General features: G+C 35.2%; 5 protein-coding genes across 5 annotated transcripts; 3 read left to right on the forward strand and 2 right to left on the reverse strand.

Moving 5' to 3' along the window:
- Positions 1–3,857: 3,857 nt before the first annotated feature.
- On the forward strand, positions 3,858–4,765 carry LOC114411853. Its single transcript, XM_028375577.1, has 3 exons — positions 3,858–4,115; positions 4,205–4,260; positions 4,372–4,765. The coding sequence occupies exons 1-3, from the start codon at positions 3,914–3,916 to the stop codon at positions 4,489–4,491; spliced, it is 378 nt and encodes a 125-aa protein (XP_028231378.1). The 5' UTR covers positions 3,858–3,913; the 3' UTR covers positions 4,492–4,765.
- Positions 4,766–6,754: 1,989 nt separating this feature from the next.
- LOC114411852 (GDSL esterase/lipase At1g74460-like) lies at positions 6,755–9,082 on the reverse strand. Its single transcript, XM_028375576.1, has 5 exons — positions 8,810–9,082; positions 8,323–8,453; positions 7,992–8,231; positions 7,642–7,891; positions 6,755–7,272 (listed from the first exon to the last, which is right to left on the reverse strand). Exons 1-5 carry the CDS (start codon positions 9,045–9,047, stop codon positions 7,025–7,027), a joined length of 1,107 nt encoding a protein of 368 aa, XP_028231377.1. The 5' UTR covers positions 9,048–9,082; the 3' UTR covers positions 6,755–7,024.
- A 2,913-nt stretch (positions 9,083–11,995) lies between these two features.
- LOC114411854 (geranylgeranyl diphosphate reductase, chloroplastic-like) lies at positions 11,996–14,106 on the forward strand. Its single transcript, XM_028375578.1, has 2 exons — positions 11,996–12,717; positions 13,027–14,106. The coding sequence occupies exons 1-2, from the start codon at positions 12,031–12,033 to the stop codon at positions 13,726–13,728; spliced, it is 1,389 nt and encodes a 462-aa protein (XP_028231379.1). The 5' UTR covers positions 11,996–12,030; the 3' UTR covers positions 13,729–14,106.
- An 830-nt stretch (positions 14,107–14,936) lies between these two features.
- On the forward strand, positions 14,937–16,947 carry LOC114411857 (malate dehydrogenase, chloroplastic-like). Its single transcript, XM_028375580.1, has 2 exons — positions 14,937–15,098; positions 15,378–16,947. The coding sequence occupies exon 2, from the start codon at positions 15,384–15,386 to the stop codon at positions 16,623–16,625; it is 1,242 nt and encodes a 413-aa protein (XP_028231381.1). The 5' UTR covers positions 14,937–15,098; positions 15,378–15,383; the 3' UTR covers positions 16,626–16,947.
- Positions 16,626–19,857, reverse strand: LOC114411855 (pentatricopeptide repeat-containing protein At3g47530-like). Its single transcript, XM_028375579.1, has one exon. It carries the CDS (start codon positions 19,663–19,665, stop codon positions 17,926–17,928), a length of 1,740 nt encoding a protein of 579 aa, XP_028231380.1. The 5' UTR covers positions 19,666–19,857; the 3' UTR covers positions 16,626–17,925.
- Positions 19,858–21,024: the final 1,167 nt, after the last annotated feature.

Here is a 21,024-nt window from a genome sequence, read left to right on the forward strand (position 1 = left end):
CACCTCATGAACTTGAGGAATTCAACACCTAAATGCACTTAGCCACATGGCACTCGAGTGACCTAACGACTTTTCGTGCCAAAAAGGATTTATACAATGGACTCTTTTTGACATGTACATATAGAACCACTTCTCTTATATGCTAACTTTGCCATTGGAATCCTTGTTGATGTCGCATCATAATTGTTTCCTACACATCACCGTAACATCTCACTAGAGACCTTGATCGTGCATTTGCATCCCTTATCACACAACAAGAATCAAAGGTAATGTCGTTTTGAGGTAACTGAGAAACAACGAGGTTGTAGAGCAATGTTGAATGGAAATGAAGGTTTTAGAGTGATGATTACATTTTTGAAAAATTATTTGTAAAATATACATAATACATTCTGGAAACTAATTTTTGGAACAATGATGATTTGGAAATTAGTTTCTAGAAAGAGGTACTTTTAGAAGAAAAAATTATGAAAAACTAAAGGGTACCTCTAGCAATTAATTGAGGTGTATTTAGTAATAGCCTCCGGCTTATGGTTTTAGCCCAAATATAATATAAATTGTACCGGGACACCAAAGCTTGGGCATTATATAAAGGCTGGTCATTGCTTCCTGCAACTCATCTTTGCTACTTACACCCCCTATAACTTTTAATATCTTCAAACTACCCTTCTTTTTTACCTCTGTCAATCTCCCTCCCTCAGTTAATGAAGCAGTTGTTTTCCTCTATTTGTCTTATATTTTTTGTAGACCATAAAAAAATTAGTATCTTTTTTTCATCAGCTTATAATCCGCAAGTTAGAAATTTTTTGGACCTACAAATTTGCTTTTATGGAATAATGTTAGCATAGTTTCAAATTGAATAATCCAGAATGTATGTTGTTTTTTGAATTACCTAATCCAGAATTATGTTAGCATCATTTTCGAAAATTAATTTCATAATTCTTCTAACATAGTTTCGGATTGAGTAATTTAAAAAACAACATAACATGTTCCATATAACTCAATATAATTAGGAACTATGTTAGAAGAATTGCTTACATGTTCCAAAAAACACTTTCAGATTAGATAATTCAGAGACAGTTTAACATCAACAATATTATCATTTTGTCAATCCACTAACATTTTAAGTCAGAATGCTCATCGAAAAATCAAATAAAGAAGATGAACTTACCTTCAACGGTGTTGCTACCTTGAACAACAATGTTGTTCGCTACCTTCAACTTGTCTTTGTCGATTGTTGCCTGCAAGCTGTCAGTCACAGTAGGGAGCAAGTAGAAAAGAAAAAGAAAGGGGGTTAGTTGTATCGGAGCCAAAGGGAAAGGAAAGAGGAGAGCTAGGGTTTACTCAGGGGAGTGAGTGTGCCTAGTGAGAGCTAAGGGCATTTTTTGCTCATTTAGTTTGTTTTAAATTTTCCATGCAGTGCAGGAGGTAATTAACAGGATGCAGGAAGCAATTGCCTAAAGCACTCTCCCTAAAGCACTAGGCCCCTTTAACCGTTTACCCACTATGAGAGGGATTAAATACTTCATTGGGCCAAGCCCCAATGCCACTATCCTATATGAGAGGGAGAAAAAAAATCACCTGAAAATGTGAATGAAAGAGTTAAGCGTTCCTCCATCTTATCATACTTTCAAGCTATTGAATATTGATGGAGCAAGTAGGAGAGGAAGCAAATAGTCATAAGAATCATTTGAACTATCCTTGTATAAAAAAACTCAGTTCTAGTCAACCTCACCTTATTGACAATGCTTAAATGTTTGTCAGAATATACTTATTGTTTATTTCTATATCGTTCATTGGTTGCATCTCAATCCTCCTCCCCATGAAATTCAACATTGTCCTCTTGTTAACTTTCTCATTTCCTTTATACCCTTGTGTGAGAAAATCCCAAATGGCCTTTTCGGATTTCAAAGTCATAATTTAAGTAAAGATTGCTTCAGAAACAACAAAAAATATAATATACTTTATCTTTGATTTTTGCTGCCTTCTTTCCTTGTGATTACTGATTATTGTGATGCTGTAGGATTTTCTAGTAAAGGATCAATCACATAGTCCTCCTCAACAGCCTCCCAAAGATCACAAGCATCAAGATAAGCATTCGTTCATATTGTCTATAAGTGGTAATTATCACCTTAATAATTAAATTGGCAATTTATTATGGCTAGGTTATCAAATTGAATTTTCATCTTTTCGTGTAAGTATTTAGGTGTTTTCTGGAACTCTCAAACTTACCAAGTCTCTTAAGAACAATAAAGCTTTGATTATCACTCATTGGAAGTACAAAATAAATTCTAAAAATACTATGAAATGCTGGGAAGACTAAGAAATGAATACTGAAGCTCATACTTTCATTCATACTAACAAGTAACATCCATTAAATTGATGATGATGATGATAATAATAACAAATAAAATTACCCATAAATTTATAACACCTAATTAGTTCTCATGCATCTATTTCAACTCCAATATATGGTCGACCCTAGTTGGTTAATTTATAACCAACCTATTATCTTCCATAATTCCTCAAATTAAGAACGTCAAACAATTCAAACTCTGAAGGCATTAATTCTTAACAAATTCAAAAGATATATATATATTCAGGGCCATCAGGGGCACATATTCGCTCTATGTCTGATCAATCTGAATTTGTAGCTGTTTTTTATCTTTTAGAAGAGAAAATTAAATTGCTTCCTTTTATATGTCTAGCGACAGAGCTTTGTGTGGTCTACACATAGCAAAGTTGGTTTGCCACTCGACAGATTTAGTGGAGAAAATTGTTGTTTCCACTACCCTAGCAATAACATAGATGACTACAACATTTGAGCTGTTTTCGTTGTTGAATATGATGACTTCCACTTCCAGCAACTGCAACCACTTGGTTTTTATTCTTACACCGTTATTAGACTTGGGCCATACAAAACAATACGGGGAATAAAACATGTATTAACACTAGATGACAGAGAAATTATTTATATATCATCTAGAAAATTTGCACCTGATATAAGGTCAAACTTCAATTTATGTGAGTCTTGTCTATGTTCAATGAAAGTTACTGGCCTGTTTGTCTTTGTTTAAGAGGCTCCTTTTTCTTCTAGTTAATTTCAAAGATCACATGTTTCTCTTTTTTTACTGAATGGGATATCTTTAAATTAGTAGGCTTTTCGGCTTAAGTGACTAATATGACTTATTAGTCTAAACATATCTTAACACTTTAAATTTAATTATAACATAACCCTTTTGTTTCATTCTATACTAATGTGAAATGTGAGACTTATTTCTGGGTGATCCCGGTGAACCTGGCTAATTGCTGCCACATTTAGTGCCTAACATCTGTTTTCCTTATACCCTTGTTGACATACCATTGTGCAGTTGCCCTTTGTGAGTTACTACTTGGGATGTGTAGTGTACAAATACCTATACTGTTCACATATGCCCTTCGCATTTCCCACTAGCCTTTGACTTCGATTATTGTACAGGTTTTACTTCACAAACGCTTCTGTGTCATCTTTCCACTTCCATAGTGTGCTCCATATTAACTTAAAATATAACTTTTATCTCTGCCTAACAACTCTCTGCACCCCAATACTGGAGAAATTATTAGTTTATCCAAGATCATCATGATTCCTAATGTGACATAATTAAGTGTTATTAATTCTTTTTTTTTTGTTGATTGAAAATTTTGAATACTTAACATTAAAGATTGATCAGAATCATAGACACGTGATGGTCGTGGACTATTTAATAATTTCTCCCAATACTGACTTTGGGTTTTCAAACACGAAAAGGCCACAAGCTGATAAATTAAAAGCTCTCCAAAGAGTGGAAACACGTTGTTCCCCCGAGAAATGACGGGTTGCTATCACCTTTATTTATTGACTTTGGTAGCATGATTGCTCCTCCATAATGGATTTTCCATGCTAGAAAAACAAACAATCAGAAAAAATCTCGTGTACATGTATAAATTGAGAACTCCCATATGGGAAGCAACACAACCTAGAGTTTGTTGTTGTCTTGTTGAGAAGTGCAATACAAGGATGGCAGGCACTCTCTTTCGTTTATTCGTGATTCTTCTAGGGCTTTCTCATCTTGTGTGCTTGAAAGCAGTCCCAGTTACAAGTAAATTCTACTACTATATTTCTATTTTTATTCTAGTAGAGTTGTAGTTCTCCTTCATCTTCTTACAATTGGCTTGTTTATATTATCAGGAACTGAAAACCTTATGCAAGGTCAAGTTCACCTTACTCTGGAGAACAACCACAAGGTGCACTTTGATGCCCTATGACTATTCCTATGTTGCTTAAGACATGTGACGCATTTTTTTACCCCATATGTATCAAGTCACCGAGCTTATGTTGCATTTATTCAAATACAGGTTATCACGGAGAGAAACTTGCACTGGGAGGAACCAACCATTACCGAGAGGATGGAATTGGAACTCCACGACTATTCCCCATCAGGGCCTAATGGTCGTCACACTCCAAGAGCACCATAGTGTGTGAAATGGTGTGGTGAATGATAGTTTCTCTAGGTAGCTGTTAGGCATATCCTTTATGCAATACATCTTATTTGTGTAGGCATAATCAGTGAATTCCAGAGGGAATTATGTATGATGAGAGAATGGACTAAGTAGAGTTGTATCCCCAGTACTGTTCACTATGATTGTATGAGAACTCAAGACACTCATGTTTGTTAAGAATAAATTATACATGCACTAAGTATAAAAGTCTTTTACATTATTATTTAATTATAAATCACAAGTTTGATGACTTTTACAATAATTATTTAAAAAGTCACGATAAAGATGATTTTTGATTAATCGATAGTGTAAAAACGTTTACACCGGAAGTGCATGTCTATTAGACTCATTTGTTAAACTCTGCTGTGTATCCATATATTAAGCACCCAGAATTTCAATTGTATTTTATTGAACTAATAGCATTACAGCTCATTTGTCCTCTAGTCATAAAAAAAGATATATCATCAGTTTTACCTTCAAAACAATGGTTAGTAACAGAGCTATTCTGTTTGTGTGAAGGATTCTCACTCAAAGAATCCGTGTGGAAAACAAAAACCAACCACTAATAAATTCATGTAGAAAGAAAATGTCACAGTCATAGATTTTATTTTGGTAAAACCACACTACATGCATGTAATTAAAGTAAGTCTCAGAAGTTGAACAATGGATCGTTCATTGTGCCAATAATCCTCCACCCCAATATTAAGTCGTCGAATAAACAAATTAAATTAATGTTGATGTGAAATAGTTGCTTACGAGTTGGTGATGCATTAAGCATTAAACCAACATGTAGCCTTTCTTTTTGGCCGTTCTTTTGTGTCCAAAATAGAAATGTGGAGATTTAAATGTGAAGAACCATTTGTCCACCCCGAGCAAGTTGATAGGGGATTACCATAACCATGTTCTTGGAAAGTGAAATCGGAACTAATCCAAAATGTTTGTTTAATTTAAGTAATCATGCTAGTTGGCCACTAAGTACACTTGAAGATTGTCTCATAGCAAATTTAATATTAATTTGTTTTATTTTTTCAGCGGAGAAAGCGATGTATAATGTTGATTGGGACTTACTTTTGTCTACCACTCCCCCCGGACGCCTTTTCTCAAACATATCCTGGAAAAGTTTGAGACCAATATAATAATATTCATTAATTATAGCATATAAAGTTAGTGGGAATTATTAGAAGCGCGTAAGATCCGAAACTCGTAATTGTACATTGCACAAGTATGGAGATTTGATTTTAATATACTTGAGATGCATAAAGTAATGCTAGCAGAAAATTATAAGTCTTGGTGTAGCGTTCAGGTGTAAGCCTATAACAGGACGTCTCACAGAGACCATATTATAATGTAGATACATAATCTCTTTGCAATAAAATACCACAGGGATTAATATATGAAACAAGTCCACGTTAAAGTTGTGTCTTGATTTCTATAAGTATAAACTTAGTGCAGTATTTTTTATAGTCCTGATAGATTTTTCATCTAAAGCAAAAGCTAGCGGATTAACTTCCACAGCTAAAAGTTTGCAAACCTAGAATCTTTTGTCCTCAAAAGTGGTGCTCTTATATTTTCATGCTTTCAAACTCTTTCAGCCTTTAAATTTTTTCTATATAATCATACAATTCTCTTTCTTTGGCCATTCTTTCAATTGGTATTTGGTAACATAGGTCATCTTGCTAAGCATTGCTAGTCTAAATGATGCAATCACAGACCGACACAATCTTAACTTGGGGGCTGTGGTAAACCAATCAAAGAAATTAATATATCTGAAGGTTCTAGTAAGTTTTCACTTATAAATGTAAACTTTAGCGCTAATACTTTTCAGTTAAGACATTTGTGTAATTTCCTCTATATCAGAAGTTCAGAATTAACTTAGGACTCCTCTGAAGTCAGGTGCATGACAAAATTATTTCAATTTTCAGCTGCCTAAATATATTGTACTTTCTCTCTATATGTGTGTGCCATCAGTACTCTGATGCTGAAATGTAGCTATTGCAATGAGCTATTGAACATTCTTTGATCAGTCTGTAAGATGATACGTCATCACTTAATTGATGGCAGAGATTCAAAACAAATTTTTTAATATATTGGGAAGTCATAATGGAAAAATTTATTAGGACCCAAAACAAAATTAGGTTATTTATCAAAATATAGCTGAGCCATTTCTATAAGGCAATAAAAAATTAAATGGCTGCTAAGCTGCAGGCTTCTGCAAATGGTGAAGTTCAACAAAAACAATTTATTGAACCTGATCAAAAGACCAAAGTGGCTCAATTTGAGGAAGACAATACAGTATTACACACTTAACTGGTGGGTTACATGTGTGATGCAGAATGAAAGGAAATATCAAAAGTTTGTTTGTTATTTTCCAACAAGAAATTATGTATAACTGATTATTAAGACACGCTATTATGTATAACACTATAACCGACTGGAACACTGGTCTTGGAACATGAAGATACTTACTTTGACGAACAATTCAAGCATTAGACAATAAAACCCTGAATCATCATCGGTCTTCTGGAGATGGAGCAACAGCAGGTGCTGGTGAAGGTGCACCCCCTTGATTAGTATTTGAAAGTCCAAATTTCTTGATGAGTTCATTTGCAATTAGCTCATTAGCACTGTCTGTGGGGTGGTACTCATCCCAAAAGACATATTTGCTTCTATCTTTGCACAGACTTGATGCAGGTACACATGTAAGGGCAGGTCGAATATTCCAAAAGGAACAACAGGGCGAGTCTGCGTTTTGGAATCCTGCAAAGCAAACGTAATTACAATGTAAATAACTCTCAGCAGTCAGCAGACAAGCAAACCTCGCCTCGCTCTTGTGACATGCTATCTTTCCCCTCTTCATTCCCAAGTAAAGGGTGAGTCCCATGCTTTTGTGGATCGCGGTCTCACGCTAACACGATTTTTTTAATTTTCTGATCATGTTTATGTTAACAATGCTTCAGAAAGTAACATACACAATGTGTTAAATCCCAATTATTTCTAAATACTATATATGCACTGTGCTTTCATTCTTTTTAGGTGTTTCACATACACACAATGTGTTAGGTTCATTTAGATAATTGCCAATGGTGTATGCATCCTGTTTGTGAAGAAAGTAACATATTTACTTACCATAATTATTTGGATTGCTAATCACATCATAAACAACATCATATGCATCTCCAAATTTATAGCTTGAGTCAGGAAAATTCTCCGCCAAGTCATCAATTAACTTGCTTGCAGCTTTGTTGAAGGAAAGAGCCAGCTTGTTTGCCTTTTCTCGACAATTCCCAGTTGTAGTCAGCACCCTTTGAAGAGGAATGCAACCCATTGGACCCAACCCAAAAACCACCAGTTGTCTTGCTCCTAAACTATGAAGTAGCTAAACAGCATAATTGAAAAGAATTTTATTATTAGATGCGAAGAGGAAAAAGAAAAAGAAGTTGTGTTAGGAACTTAGGATGGATATAAACTAAATAAACCTTTAGTTGTCTTTCCAATGTTCCTATTAAGTAGTCCATGAAGGTTTCATCATTGTAGGTCCATGAATCAGTGTAAACAGGCATCAAGTAGTTGTTTATGAAGTCATTGCTCCCTAAAGCAACAACATAACTAGCTTCCTTGAAAAACTTGTACGCGGCCCTTTTTCCAATTTTGGCTCTAATTAACTCTTGTGTCCCCTGAAACAGCTCAATTTGTTTGTCCAGAGAAAACCTTTGGATCTGCAAGAAACAGAATTTTCCATCCAAATTATGCTTCCATAAAGGCTATAAGACAGTATATGAAACTTGACATTTGCAAATTGCAACTCACAAAATAGGCGCCAGTTTCATTCAAGATGCCACCACCACCAGAAGCGTAGTTCACACCGTTTTCAAGTATAATGTCTTCATTTACAGATGGGTCCAGGAATGCAGGAGGCCTAGGGAGGTCCATATTGTCACCTGAAAATGTATAACATTAGTATTAGTATTAGTATGCAGCCAGAAACAATAGAAAAGCGCTAGCACTTCTAAATAACATGACAAACTCTAATTCAAATTTGTTCACATATGAACACCATATGAATAACCTTAGAAGTTAGAAAGTCAAAGCTAAATCTTTGCTGCAGCAATGTGGATTAGAAATCTTTTCATTTTGGGGGTAAGGTTTGAAATATTCATGCAGAAAGTTAAAACGAAGCAGTCTTTCACTTTAGGCAAAAAATTAAAATAGAAACTTGTCACATAGAGGCTTTTTTGAAAAGTTACCAACCTAAATGCTGATATCAAATTGAGTTAGAAATTAAGTAAAAGGTTACCTATAATGTCAGAAACTGTGCGGCCATTAGTGAACCTTCCATTAGGTAACCCGTTACCCATGTCTATACCATACCAAGGCAAGCTTGCTTGAGCAAGGCTTCTTGAGAGATGCATGTTATTTCCAACATCCGAAAGTGAGTCTCCAAAAATGAACTGCACAACCTTGCTATCGCATCCTTGAAGCCCAATTCCCAAAATGGTGGTTACTACAATCACTAATGCAAGGTTGAAGTCCATGTTTGTCTAGCAGGCTATATTCTGTATCAATGCATTTGAGTTGGTTTTTTATACTAATAGCTAGCTGCTGGGAATTTTGAAATCTTAATTAGAATGATGAGATTGGTCTAGAGTTTGGCAGAAACAGAGAGAAAATTTCATGGGCATGCAAAAGCGGGAAGTAGATAGTTTGATATACCAACTTTCGTTTATTCAAAGCGACTGCAACTACCCATATATATTTATTTACAACTTAGAGAGTGAAATCACAAACAAAGGGTAAAGTCTAGATTTTGTTCATGTTGGAACATGAAATCCCATTACAAGAAATATGGGGCGATGACCCTTAAAATTGCATTCTCAACAAACACGGTGCATGGATGTCTTTGGAGTGAATTGTAATTTGCAGTGATAAGTTAACCAAACCGGGAAACAAATGTTGTCCCAAAACAAAGACAGCAACGCTAATTCCTTCAGCAGTTTAACGAAAAGAAGTTAAAAGGCATGGATTTAAGGTTTCGCCAAATTCCAAACTTGTTCAAGTCCTGCATTCTCGTATTATATTATGAATGAAATGGCATGAGTTTCTTTCTTTAAGAACAAGCATGCAGTGACTTGCAATTTATAATTAATTAAAAATATTAATTAGCATATTAATATTTTTTATATTTATAATGTGTATTTATGTATTTCAATATAATTCTTATTATGAAAAAATTTTAATTATCAATCATAATTTTACTCTTTATTAAAGTAATAAAGGGAACCTGTACGGCTGTACCACAAAAAGTAAAAAAGTAGGATGTGTGTGATAATTAAAATGTTGTGATCTTAATTTTATATATAATTTTTAATATAACAATTTGTTGCCACAATCTATTGGATATGGATACCTTTGTGCAATCCAAACCATAAAAAAAGAAAGCCGCTGGTAAAAAAATAAAGAAGGAAATAAAGAGAAGTAAGATACAAATAATTTTTCACTATTTATTTGACATGAAATAAATTAATTTTATTTTCAATTTTTAAGAAATGTGTGATAATTTTATCCTCCGCCCTCAGTTTACTTCTAACATATTTTGCATTTTTTAAACTCAACCTTTTATTTTTTTTAGCAAATTTTGCACCCAATTTTTTTTTTATATTTTGCCAAATTTTATCTCTCTAACTTTTTATTTTATTTGATGCATTTTATTCCTAAATTTTAAGAAATTTAAGAATTTTATCTTCAGTCAATTTTCTTATAACATAATTGCACTTTTTAATCCAAACTTTTTTTATACAAATTTTGCACCAAATTTTTTGATATATTTTATCCCAAATTTTATGTTTATTAAAAAAATTATAATACCAAGCCTAAATTGATTTATTAGGAATAAAATTTGTGAAAAATTAAAAAATTAAGAATAAAAATAAAATTAAAACTAAATTATAAAAATTATAATGAATAAAATTTATTTATGCATTCTAAAGAAAGATTTAATTAAGTTTTTCATATATGAAAAATAGGTCATTTTTAGATTACTACTTAATATTCATTTTTTCAACTAAGTACATAAAAAAAATTTATATTTCAATTTACTATGTGTTTTTAGTCCCTTTTCATTAAGTGATGATGTGATCGTGTCACATTATCATGACTTATTGACATCTCATTGTCATGTCATCATCTTTGATGTCACAATCACGTGTGAGTGATTAGACTTTATGATATAACACTTCGTCCACGTCATCGTTTAACGACAAGTAGTACATTAAAATAAAAATTTTTCAAGTAATTATTTGACAAAAACTAATTTTTTGGTAGTGATATGAAATTGACCTATTCTTCATATATGAAAAACATATTTAAGTCAAAAATAATTTTTTAGTTAACGAATGATGAGGAGGAGTTTTATCAAAATAAATAATTTAATTTTAGATAAAATAATAAATGATAGACTTTATTATTTTATTGAAAATAAAAATAAAAATGGTAATCGTAAATTTAAGTTATGTTTAAAAGTAAATCTTATAAGTCAATAAGAAAAAATTGTTTCTCAAACACTTTTATTTGATCAAATAAATTTATAAAATAATTTGATGAACATATATGTAATTTACTTTTATATAAACTTAAGAAACTTTATCCTATTTATTTTTTTAAGATAATTCCTCATTGAAAATAAGAAATACATTAAATTAATAATATATTTTTAATTGATAGGAATAAAAAAAATACTATTTAAAATTTACAATAACTCACCTATCAATTTATTATGTTTAACCAATTGAACTAGATTAATAAGATAATATTAATGGTGAAATTAAAGAGTGACACTTAATATCTAAACAAAGTTAGAAGAGAACCCAACCAGATCGAATGGTAAAATATGTGTTTTTGGTTCATCAATTATATATGATTTAAATATTTTTTTATATCTAAAAAATAAATCATTTTTAAATTACTATCTAAAAATCCATTTTTTTTGAAACATAGTGATGTGATATCCTCATGTTATCATTTAACAAAAAGAAGACTAACAACGGGAAATATAAATTTTTTTCATGTAGTTAATTGAAAAAATATTAAATAATAATAAAAAATAACTTATTTTTTAAATATGAAAAACTTAATTAAAAAATATTGTAAAAATTCCCAAGGCAAAGTGCAGCACTTCCACAGCTAAAGAGAGTCACCCTACTTGTGGCACGTGACACGCCTAGCTTTCAATGGCGATTTTGCGAAGGTGATAATGACTTTTCGAAACATTGATGAAGTGAAGACAGCATTTCATTAAAGATCAACCACTATGAGCATAACGTGGCAGCACCAGAGCCACTCAAAATAAAACTAACACCTACCTCCAACGACAACCTTCATCATCCCAAAATCTATCCACTTTAAATCACCACCCTCAATCCCACACATCCAACGGCCACAAACCCCCTCAAATCCCAATCCATATCCCCTCAAACATAAAAATAATAATCAAACCCCTCTCTCATTCTCTCACTCGTCACCATGAACTCCATAGCCTTCAAATCCTTCGTCGGCCTCCGCCAGTCCTCGCCGGAGGCCCCGCATTTCGCCGCCCAGCCAAGACCCGCCACTCCCCACCGCAAATTCCGCGTCTTGGCAGGAAAATTCAGCCCCAAGCTCAATGGCCGGAACCTCCGCGTGGCGGTGGTGGGAGGCGGTCCGGCTGGCGGGGCCGCCGCGGAGACGCTGGCGAAGGGCGGCGTGGAGACGTTCCTGATCGAGCGAAAGATGGACAACTGCAAGCCGTGCGGTGGCGCCATCCCGCTGTGCATGGTGGGGGAGTTCGACCTGCCGCTGGACATCATCGACCGGCGCGTGACGAAGATGAAGATGATATCGCCGTCGAACGTGGCGGTGGACATCGGGAGGACGCTGAAGCCGCACGAGTACATCGGCATGGTGCGGCGCGAGGTGCTGGACGCTTACCTCAGGGACCGCGCCAAGGAGTACGGTGCGAACGTCATCAATGGCTTGTTCTTGAAAATGGATATTCCTAAGGATAAGAACTCCCCCTACGTTCTGCATTACTCTAGCTACGATGGCAAAACCAATGGGGCTGGTGAGAAGCGTACCTTGGAAGTTGACGCTGTCATTGGCGCTGACGGGGCTAATTCTAGAGTCGCCAAGTCTATTGATGCCGGTGATTATGAGTATGCCATCGCTTTTCAGGTATAATATTTCTTCTTCTTCTTCTTCTTCTTCAACTTCGCATCTTTCAGCTAGGAAGTAGTAACTAAATAGATGTTTTACTTATTGGACCAAACTTAAATATAATTCCATAAATGCTTTTTGTGTTGTTTTCTAATAAAAATTGGAGTTTTATATGCACAATAAAAGTTTGCATTAAAGAATTATATAGATTATTGTGATAAATTTTCAATTCTGATTGAAAAGCAGTATTAAAATATCTAAGAAATTGTCCTGACTTATTAGTGTTATGATTTTCGTAAAGTAACACTAGGATGTTTGGTTTCTCAGGAGAGGGTAAAAATCCCGGATGATAAGATGGTGTATTACGAGAACCTTGCGGAGATGTACGTGGGCGATGATGTTTCTCCAGATTTCTACGGGTGGGTGTTTCCAAAATGTGACCATGTGGCTGTAGGCACTGGAACTGTGACACACAAGGGGGACATCAAGAAGTTCCAACTAGCAACAAGGAAAAGAGCAGAGGACAAGATTTTGGGAGGCAAGATCATCCGAGTGGAGGCTCACCCTATCCCGGAACATCCTCGGCCACGAAGGTTGTTGGGGAGAGTGGCGCTGGTTGGCGACGCTGCTGGCTACGTAACCAAATGCTCCGGAGAGGGGATCTATTTTGCAGCCAAGAGTGGGAGGATGTGTGCAGAGGCAATTGTTGAAGGTTCTGAGAATGGGAAAAGGATGGTGGAAGAAGGGGACTTGAGGAAGTACTTGGAGAAGTGGGACAAGACTTATTGGCCAACTTACAAGGTCTTGGATATTCTTCAGAAGGTGTTTTATAGGTCCAACCCTGCAAGGGAAGCGTTTGTGGAGATGTGTGCTGATGAGTATGTGCAGAAGATGACCTTTGATAGCTACTTGTACAAGACAGTGGTGCCTGGAAATCCATTGGAGGATCTGAAATTGGCCATTAACACCATTGGGAGCTTAGTGAGGGCCAATGCCATAAGGAGGGAGATGAACAAACTTAACGTATGACAATAATAGTCATTATCATATTTATCATTCATTTTTGCTTTGTGTTTTTCCTAGTGGACATGATCTCCTTATAATTAAGTGATAATTAACTATATATGTGTAAGAAAAAGGATTGAATTTCATGCAATCCCATAACCGGTATTTGTACCTTTTATCTGCAATGATGTAAAATGCTAGAGTACTAGCAAAGATTTACTTCTCAGTTCTCACACATTGGCCATAGGTTATGTCAGCTAGATTTAAAGATTTAGGCTCTCAAGTGGTGCTGTTAGTGACTCATTTAGTGGCTTAAGCTATTCCAAATTGAAAATATACGTGTAAAATATGTTGCTATATATCCATGCCAATGATGAAATGACAACTATAACAGCCTTCTTAGTCTGGTTTTCTGAATTTTATATGCTTAAGATTAAGAATGAGCGGCCTTTACTACCTCTTGGTTGTATTGAAGGGCAAAGTTCGTGCGCTAGTACGTAATATTTCGAATATTTGGTACCATTGACCGTGCAATGCATTTTTTTTTCTTTTTCTTCTTTCTTTTTTTCCTAAGATTAGTTAAGCATAGCTTAAAATATTATTAAAATAACACGCATAACTTAAAAAAACAGATATCACACTATGATGTAAGTAGAGGGAATGTCAAATTAAGCTGAATCAGTTTCTTTTTTCAGAGGTTCAGTAACCAATCAAATTTCAGACATTTGCTTATTTCATACCAAAAAGCCATTATATTTTTAATAATCTTATAGATATTTTTAAAATGTTAAATACAAATAATAAGAATGTTGAAAATTAATTTCCATTTTATGATATAATAAAATCAAATATATGCATATAATAAATTATAAATTTAATTAAAATATCAACTACTATTGTTTTTCTAATTAACAATTATCATCATATTTTATGCCTTGAAATTTACTCTTCTTATTTTAGGAGAGTGAAATCCGAATCTCACTATGAAAAATATAAATTTCAAACATAATGGTATTATTAATGGAAAACTTAATCTAATCTAACCAGAAATACGGTATTATTACGAACGTGAACATCTACCCGGAGTCTAATAATGGGTTTTTAAACTTTTTTTTGACATTTGGAGTGTAATAATGTTAAAAAGGAAAAAACAAGGAGAAGAAATGTAAATAATAAATATTTTTACAAAAGAGAAAAATAGTAAAATAAGAAGAGTGAGGATGTGGCAGTAGAGTGAAGAAAGCATTTTGAGAGTAGATTCTTTTTTCTCTTTAGCGTTTGGTAAGGGTGCCTATATTTATTCTGCATTCGTCCTCGATCCTTAGGCGGAGATTTCAAACACAACTTCGCTTATTAAATCTCTTCTTCCAATTCCTTCTTTCATTCATTCCCAGGTACGTTTTCTCTTTTCTCTCGCCCAGATCTCATTCCAGATCTCCCCTTTTCTCATTTCAATTTCCCTGTATTCCATTATCAATGTTGCAATTTTCATTCAAAATTACGCTCTCATTAACTAATCTTAAAACCATGTGATTTGATTGCAAATAATCTGTTAGGTCTTCCATAGCAAAATAAACCCTACACTTTCTTATATTTCCCGTGTGCTTTTTGTAGCTTTCGGATAGGTTTCAGTGTTTTAATCGAATAGACTTGATTTATTGTTTGTATCACAGGCTGAGATGGCAGCGGCACCAGCAGCTACCTTCACTATTGGAACCACCGGTTCCCTAGGCCAAAGAGGAAACTCGCTTCCTCAATTAAAGTCTTCTGGGTTGAAATTCAACTCCCAGAATCATTTGAAGAGCTTCTGCGGCCTCAAGGCCATGTCATCCGTGAGATGTGAGTCAGAATCGTCTTTCTTGGTTAACAAAACTGGTGCTGCTCTGCGGGCGTCTTTTGCATCCAAGGCTCAAAAGGAAAACGACCAAAACTTCAACTACAACTCGCAGCCTCAGGCTTCGTACAAAGTTGCAGTTCTTGGTGCTGCTGGAGGGATAGGTCAGCCACTCGCGCTTCTCATCAAGATGTCGCCTCTAGTTTCCGACCTGCATCTCTATGATATTGCGAATGTCAAGGGAGTTGCTGCTGATATCAGTCACTGCAACACCCCCTCACAAGTCAGGGATTTCACTGGAGCTTCTGAGTTGGCGAATTGTTTGAAGGATGTGAATGTTGTTGTCATACCCGCCGGTGTTCCAAGGAAGCCTGGCATGACTCGTGATGACCTTTTCAACATCAATGCCGGCATAGTCAGGGACTTGGTTTCTGCTGTTGCGGATAATAGCCCTGATGCTTTTATTCAAATCATCAGTAACCCTGTGAACTCTACCGTGCCTATTGCCGCAGAAGTTTTGAAACAGAAGGGTGTGTATGATCCTAAGAAGCTCTTTGGTGTTACCACACTGGATGTTGTGAGGGCAAACACATTTGTTGCTCAGAGGAAGAACCTTAAGCTGATTGATGTTGATGTCCCCGTTGTTGGTGGGCATGCCGGGATTACCATTCTTCCTCTGTTGTCAAAGACAAGACCCTCAGCGAGTTTCACTGATGAAGAAATTGAGGAGTTGACTGTCAGGATTCAAAATGCTGGAACTGAAGTTGTTGAAGCAAAGGCAGGTGCAGGGTCTGCTACCTTGTCAATGGCGTATGCAGCAGCTAGATTTGTTGAATCGTCTCTTCGTGCCCTTGATGGAGATGGGGATGTGTATGAGTGCTCATATGTGGAATCAGATTTGACTGACCTTCCATTCTTTGCTTCAAGGGTGAAGCTTGGTAGGAAAGGAGTTGAGGCATTAATTCCATCTGACCTCCAAGGGTTGACTGACTATGAGCAGAAGGCTTTGGAATCACTTAAGCCAGAACTCATGGCCAGCATAGAGAAGGGGATTGCTTTTGCTCAGAAGCAAGCTGTTGCTGCTTAATTTTTTTTCAACGGGTGGTTTCTTGGGTTATGGATTTATTTTTAGCACAAATACTACTTAGAGAACTTAGGTTGCGGATTTGTTGTAGCATCTTTACTGCTTCCAGAACTTAGGATTCAAACTTTCTATAGTATCAACTATCAATTCTACTTCCAGTTTTGTTAGTAGAACGGGACGGAGCTTCCATTTCTGTTCTCTATACAGAGCTTAGGTTTTGGTCGAAAATCTTCAAAGATGTCACCATTATAATGTAGAATTGGAAAACGTAAAAGTTGTTTTTGAATAATATGGCAACTAGACCAGTTTTTGGTTTTTTGCTGAATCTCAGTCTTTTTGAATCTAGGCACGCTCTCCTTTACAGTCGCATATTTTAATTAACCATGCTGGCCTGATTGAGCTTGCAATATGCTTTTCAGTCATCAATGCCAGATCAATGGATCCTTTAATAGATGGATGCAAATGGTCTGCACGTAGAAATATCTGCAGTTTGAACCCGATGAGGTGTTCTAATATCTAATCCTACAACTCATGATTAATCAAATAATATTCACGGCCAATATTGACTGCAGCTGTTTCTCTTGTCTACTTAGAAATTAGAATTAATTAGATTGTGAAAACATTATTACCCTAGGCACTAGCCAGAAGGGCGAGAGCAATTTTGGTAAAAAAAGAAGGTGGGGGGTGGGGGGGAACCGTCAGATGCTGTTCTCTGAATCAAATGCACAGTAAATGATCATTTGTCCTTGTAACAGTGATTTATTGCTTTTCCCTTAATAATATATTAACTCAACAAAAAATGTCAGCGCTCAATTTTCTAGAGGACGGACCTTCCCTGTCTTATGTCATGACTCGGTATTTTTGTACTGATCCAAAAGTAGAACTCCTTTAATATAAACAAAATTTCTCAAAAAATACAAGAGAATCAACACATCAACACCAAATTTCTCGGATAGCAGGTTTCTTTTTTTGCATTCAGGTCAATGGTGTTTGGCAGGTGTTTGATATCGCGATCTGCAAGACCAATCTTGAATGATCTATCCACCAGCTTCAGACATATACCTGGGTGCCATGAAATAAAAGACTTGAATAAAGGCAATGGTTAGTTAGCCACTTGACATGCAGAGAAAAACCTCCTTAGTAGTTACATGTATGGTTGCACTTCAATTAAGCCAATATTCATCAAGGTTCTAGAATAAACCAGCCGTGAAGGTATCTATTCTGCGTTTGTAGTGTCTCTTTGACAATCATTTCACTAAAGCTCGTTGCTCGATGACACATTTATCAGCAGCTCATGATATCCCTACCAATAGTCGCTACATGAGCAGCGCCCTCCCCGGAAGTGGTGAAACCGATTATGGTCCCTAAGAACTACATCACGGTTGTAAACTCCAGAAAAAAGTTTCAGAAAATTGTGGCAATCAACACATACGCGGAGATTACTAGCCACTCTCAGTATTGTGCCGGGTGGAGTAGCAAGAACCCCAAAAGCAACAGCCAATTTTTCACTGTGATGGGAGAGCACATACCCCTTTTCTTTGTCATCCATCTTATGTAACTCAGATGAAAGTTCAACAACATAACCAGCAATCCTCAGCTGATGATTAATCTCATCCAGTGTCTCATAAATCTCTCGGTTTCTAGAATGTGAAACATCATCCACAACAAACTCGTGTACTGCTCCTTTCAATTCAATTGTGCTACAACCAGGTGTGGTTTGGATTGATTTATTTTTCATCAATTTTCTCACTTCTGCTACCTTTTCCCAGTGTCCAGCTGAAGAATAAATATTCAAAAGTAAAACATAATCCCCAGCTTCTTGAGCTTTCAATTCAATCAAATGTCCAATTACTCGTTCACCAAGTGTAACATGGCCATGAATTCTGCATGCACCAAGCAAGGTCCTCCACATTGTGGAGTCTGGCTTCACCACCATTGACATAATAAGCTGATAAGCCTTATCAAGCAAGCCAGCACGGCCTAAGAGATCAACCATGCACCCATAGTGATGAACGTTGGGAGTTACTCCAAACTCTCTGCTCATACGGTGGAAAAATGACATTCCCTCATCAACCATTCCAGAATAACTGCAAGCAGAAAGGACACCCGTGAATGTCTGATCATCAGGCAGAACGCCGATTCTCAGCATCTCCTCAAATGCTTCAATAGCTTCTCTCCCATATCCATTCATAGCCAAACCAGAAATCATCGCACTCCATGAAACCACATTTTTATTGCCCATTCCCTTAAACACTTCATAAGCCTTGTCTAAACAACCACACCGCGAATACATAGATATTAGAGAATTACATAAATTGAGAGCATCCCGATAACCACGCTCCATAATATAACCATGAATTCGTTCTCCAAATTCCAAGGCATTCAAATGGGCACAAGCCTGAAGAAGAAGCAAACAAGTAACATCATCAGGCTCACATTTATAGCTCGAACCCTGCATAACATCAAACAAACTCAAAGCATCCCGAGTCCTATTATTTCTAATACAGCAAGAGATCATCACATTCCAAGCAACAGTGTCCCTATGAGGCATCTCATCAAACACCTTACATGCATCACCACCTCTCTGGCATAGTGAATACAAGTCCATGACAGCAGTGAGCAAAAGGGTATCCCATTGGTGCCCGTCTTTGAAGATGTTGCAATGAACCTGAACCCCTCCAGGAAGATACAGAAACCTTATACAAGACTTAACAGCAAAGGAAGAAGATAAAGGGTCTGCAGCAATGCCTCGTCTTCTCATATCTCGATATAGAAGGAGTCCCTTTTGCGGTGAATCACTCATGGAACAGGCCCTGATCATGGTGTTGTAATGGGAAACCAAGGGGTGGCTGAGTTGCCCAAAGAAACGCTGGGAATAGCTGGCATCTTGCAGAGGGCCAGAGAGAGCTATGCGGGACAAGAACTGAAGAGAAACTGTGGGGTATTGAATGAGGGTCGTGCGTATAATGTGAGCGTGAATTTGAAGCAAACGGGTTTTGTGGGAAACAGATTTTATAGCAGAAATCACGGTTTCTAGTGCCATTTGATGTCCAACGTTTGAGGTTTACAGTGAACCGATGGTATAACTTGTTATACCATGGATGAGAGATCGATCAAGTGATCTCCAACGAACTACTGCAAAATTAGGAAGGGAAACGATCTTCCCATAAGCATGTTTGTGATAAATAAATCGGTTCTCATATTCGTCTACCTCAGAATGTTCATTCAACGTCTAAATTAGTGGATAGGTCTTATATTACTACAAAATTTTTAATTAGGTACTCATATTTTATTTTAATTGGATTCTTATATTAATTTTAAATTTGTAATCAGATTTTTATGCTAATTTATTATGAAAAATTTTAATGAAATATTTCATCATACACGTGTACACGCAAACCCCAAATTAATATAATAGTGTTACAAGGATTAATCACACAATAGGATTAGGTTATATTCTGAGAGATGACATTTATATTTTAGGATTAGGTTACTATTTAAGAGATAATGGACAAGTTGAGAATGAAAAACAAAAAGTGTTGAGATGCGTTAGATAAAAAAAACTAAAAAATTAAATAATTTTATGTGTAACAATAATACTATTTAAGTCAACTTGTGTATGATGTAATATTTTGTTAGATTTATCAGACTTTTCACAACAAATTAACATAGAAACTGGATTATAAATTTAAAATTAATATAGATATTTAATTAAAAAATAAAATATAGGAACCTAGTTAATTTTTTTTGTAATAATATAAGAATCTAGAAACTATTTAACGTATAAACATTAAAAAAGATTAAATGTTATTTTTATCCATTATATTTTAGTAATTTTATTTTAATACTTTAAGTTTTATATTTTTATTTTGATACTTTGAGTTTAATTTTTTTTTATAGTATTTTTATGTTTTTAAAAGTTTTATTTATTTATTTTTTGTTAAAAATATTAGTTCTCGATCAATGTTTTAAAATTCAAATAATTAATTATTTTAGTTATGTTTAATGTTCCGTCAAAATTTTGAAACTTTTTTTGCTATAATTTGTGCTCATAATTCATAACACAAATTGATGATAATGATTTCAATATCAACTATTAACCATTAACCACTTTTGACTGCTATTATACGAAAAGTATGTCAAATTACATTTATTTTTGTGTTATTCAATATACTTATTTTGAAATATAATTATTTTTAGGCTATCATATATGCAAAAAATCGTTATCCTTTTTTTATAATATTGTTAGCCTTTTTAACTTAGCTATTATGAAAAATCTCACACAAATGACAATGATTTTTCAAAACACTAATCACTTCACCCTTTCTGTTATGAAGAGAACTTTGTAACAGTGTAAGTTACTGTGAATCCATAATTGGTTGTTTTGGATTTGGTGTATTCG

Source organism: Glycine soja, chromosome 5, assembly GCF_004193775.1.
Source record: "Glycine soja cultivar W05 chromosome 5, ASM419377v2, whole genome shotgun sequence".
Classification (NCBI taxonomy): domain Eukaryota; kingdom Viridiplantae; phylum Streptophyta; class Magnoliopsida; order Fabales; family Fabaceae; genus Glycine; species Glycine soja.

What these genes read in the sequence shown, in the direction of transcription:
- LOC114411853 (XM_028375577.1), top strand. Translation starts at nt 3,914, where the DNA reads ATGCTAGAAAAACAAACAATCAGAAAAAATCTCGTGTACATGTATAAA. An exon ending in GAAAGCAGTCCCAGTTACAA is followed by an intron (nt 4,116 to 4,204) that starts GTAAATTCTACT and finishes TTATATTATCAG; the next exon opens with GAACTGAAAACCTTATGCAA. An exon ending in CTCTGGAGAACAACCACAAG is followed by an intron (nt 4,261 to 4,371) that starts GTGCACTTTGAT and finishes ATTCAAATACAG; the next exon opens with GTTATCACGGAGAGAAACTT.
- LOC114411852 (XM_028375576.1), bottom strand. Translation starts at nt 9,047, where the DNA reads ATGGACTTCAACCTTGCATTAGTGATTGTAGTAACCACCATTTTGGGA. An exon ending in ATGAAACTGGCGCCTATTTT is followed by an intron (nt 8,232 to 8,322) that starts GTGAGTTGCAAT and finishes TGTTTCTTGCAG; the next exon opens with ATCCAAAGGTTTTCTCTGGA. An exon ending in CATTGGAAAGACAACTAAAG is followed by an intron (nt 7,892 to 7,991) that starts GTTTATTTAGTT and finishes TATGCTGTTTAG; the next exon opens with CTACTTCATAGTTTAGGAGC.
- LOC114411854 (XM_028375578.1), top strand. Translation starts at nt 12,031, where the DNA reads ATGAACTCCATAGCCTTCAAATCCTTCGTCGGCCTCCGCCAGTCCTCG. An exon ending in AGTATGCCATCGCTTTTCAG is followed by an intron (nt 12,718 to 13,026) that starts GTATAATATTTC and finishes TTGGTTTCTCAG; the next exon opens with GAGAGGGTAAAAATCCCGGA.
- LOC114411857 (XM_028375580.1), top strand. Translation starts at nt 15,384, where the DNA reads ATGGCAGCGGCACCAGCAGCTACCTTCACTATTGGAACCACCGGTTCC.
- LOC114411855 (XM_028375579.1), bottom strand. Translation starts at nt 19,665, where the DNA reads ATGGCACTAGAAACCGTGATTTCTGCTATAAAATCTGTTTCCCACAAA.